This window comes from Protobothrops mucrosquamatus, unplaced genomic scaffold (assembly GCF_001527695.2).
Source record: "Protobothrops mucrosquamatus isolate PMUCROS unplaced genomic scaffold, P.Mucros_1.0 scaffold12540, whole genome shotgun sequence".
NCBI lineage: Eukaryota > Metazoa > Chordata > Lepidosauria > Squamata > Viperidae > Protobothrops > Protobothrops mucrosquamatus.
The window spans coordinates 5,045-6,997 of record NW_015398317.1 but is presented as its reverse complement, the minus strand read 5'-3'; the positions used below and the strand labels follow the sequence as shown (position 1 = coordinate 6,997).

The 1,953-nt window shown below is 47.0% G+C and overlaps 1 protein-coding gene across 1 annotated transcript in view; it reads right to left on the bottom strand.

The window, feature by feature from the left end:
- Nucleotides 1-253: 253 nt before the first annotated feature.
- Nucleotides 254-1,953, bottom strand: part of LOC107301422 (protein HIRA-like) — a gene marked incomplete at both ends in the record, with an annotated part of 6,741 nt that continues 5,041 nt past the window's right edge. Inside the window, 2 exons of the mRNA XM_015830651.1 lie at nucleotides 254-464; nucleotides 1,078-1,183. Coding sequence (XP_015686137.1) covers nucleotides 254-464; nucleotides 1,078-1,183 — 317 coding nt within the window. The remainder of the gene's footprint in view (nucleotides 465-1,077; nucleotides 1,184-1,953) is intronic.

The following is a 1,953-nucleotide window of genomic DNA, read 5'->3' as shown; positions in this document are numbered from 1 at the left end:
GTGACCAGGGGGAGGCCGCAACCGTTGTTAAGTGTGAAAAATGGTCCTAAAGTCACTTTTTTCAGCATTGTTGTAAGTTTGAACGGACGCTAAACGAACTGTCGTAAGTCGAGGACTATCTGTACTCATTTGAACTGTATGACTCTCCTGATTTCCCCTGCCTTTGACGGGAAAACTATGAAGGAGCTTTTGGGGGGAAATCTGCACAGTTCCAACAGGGGCTGCTGTGTTCAGAGTTCAAAGCAGGGGTCACCAAGCTTTTGGTGGTCAAGAGCTTGGCCCGTTCTGATGGCCCGGTGGCTAAAGGTGGAGAGCTTGAGCGAGACGAGACAAGGTCGTACTTAGACATTCGTCCTTGGATGATGGCTAAAGGTCCCGAACACAGCATGGCCTCCTGGGATGGTAGACTGCTCCTGAAGTCTGCGCACTGAGCCAACATTTCCTGCTTGTCAGAGACAAGGTTCCTGGAAAGAGAGAACATGTCCCAGTTAACCCAGTTGGGGGAGGGCGGGCCTTCTCGCAAAATTAAACACTTGCAAGTTGGAAATTTAACCCATTTCGTTTCCCATCCAGCCCAACCTTGATTCCCGTTTAAGATTCATCCCGCCGTGCAAAGCCAGACTTCCACTTAAACAGGCTGGCCAACTGCAAAATAGGTTTCCAGTTTTAAAAAAAACAAACAAACAAGCCTGTATTCTTGTAATTGACAGCAAGCCCAAGAAACTGTAGGACAAGGAATGGCAGAACCGGAGGGTGGTGGGGTCAAGAGAGGCGCCAGCCTAGAATCCCTACGTAGCCACAATTAGTTCGAGTCCAATTCCCCTTGAATTCTTATCTAACTCCATTCTAGTGCTAAGCATGAATTGGGAAGACACAGACATGAGTAGCAATAAATCAGTTTAATTGGAAGTTCATGGGTGGACCTTATCTTTCGCCCAGGACAGGAATGGAGCAAAATAAAACCACATCTTATTGTCATATTTACTTATAGTTTGTTCCGGAAAGTATTAGCTGCAGATCTATCCTGCTTAGCTCTTAAAGAATCGCCTTCCTTATATCTCCCACTCTGAGACTCACCAGGAAGACAGAGAAGGATTAAAGCAATATGCTTTTCCGTCCGACATATTCATCAGGGGGATGCCATGCTGAGTCAGCAAGATTTGAGAGACGGTGGTTTCACTTCCTGCAAAGGTCAAATGTACCCATCAGTTTTCTTGGGAGCAGAAACGTGGGAGGGGACTCATCAGCTGACGGGGGAAGGACAGGTAGTCTTTGACTTACAGCTGTTCATTTAGTGACCGTTGGGAGTTAACAGTGGCACTGGAAAAAAAAGTGACCTACATGTGGTCCTCAGACTTACAACTTCGGTCATGTGTGTTGTGATTCCTCGCCAGCCAGTGGACCTGGCAGCTGAGTCTGGGGAATCAGAGGAGGGGGAGGAGGAGGGGCCTGGAGTGACATCAGAGTCAGAGGAAGGCTCTGAGGAGCTCCAAGACTTACAGTCTGACGAGGAGCCTGGCCCCTCTACTCGTGCTCAGGCTGAAACACAACTGTGCTGGGAGTCTGAGTTGGACAGTGATGAAGAACAGCTGGGACAGATCCCGGATGCATGAATGTGCAAGCAAGAGAAGCGAGTAGGACAGAGGAATGCAATGGGGCGGCTCCAAAGACAAAGGAGAAGGCATTAGGAAGCCACATCTTGGCTGCATAATAAAAGGGAAGGTGTGGGAGGTGCTGGTTGCTGAAGGCAACCGTTTTATTTATTTATTTATTTAATTACATTTATATCCCGCCCTTCTCCTTGCGGACTCAGGGCGGCTGACAATAGATAAAATGCTAACATGTTATACATCTAATTAAAAATCGATTAAAAAGAAATATTTAAATACGTCCAATTTAAAAGTAATTAAAACCCCTTTAAAATCCCTTAGGCCAGTCCCGCGAGCTGGAACA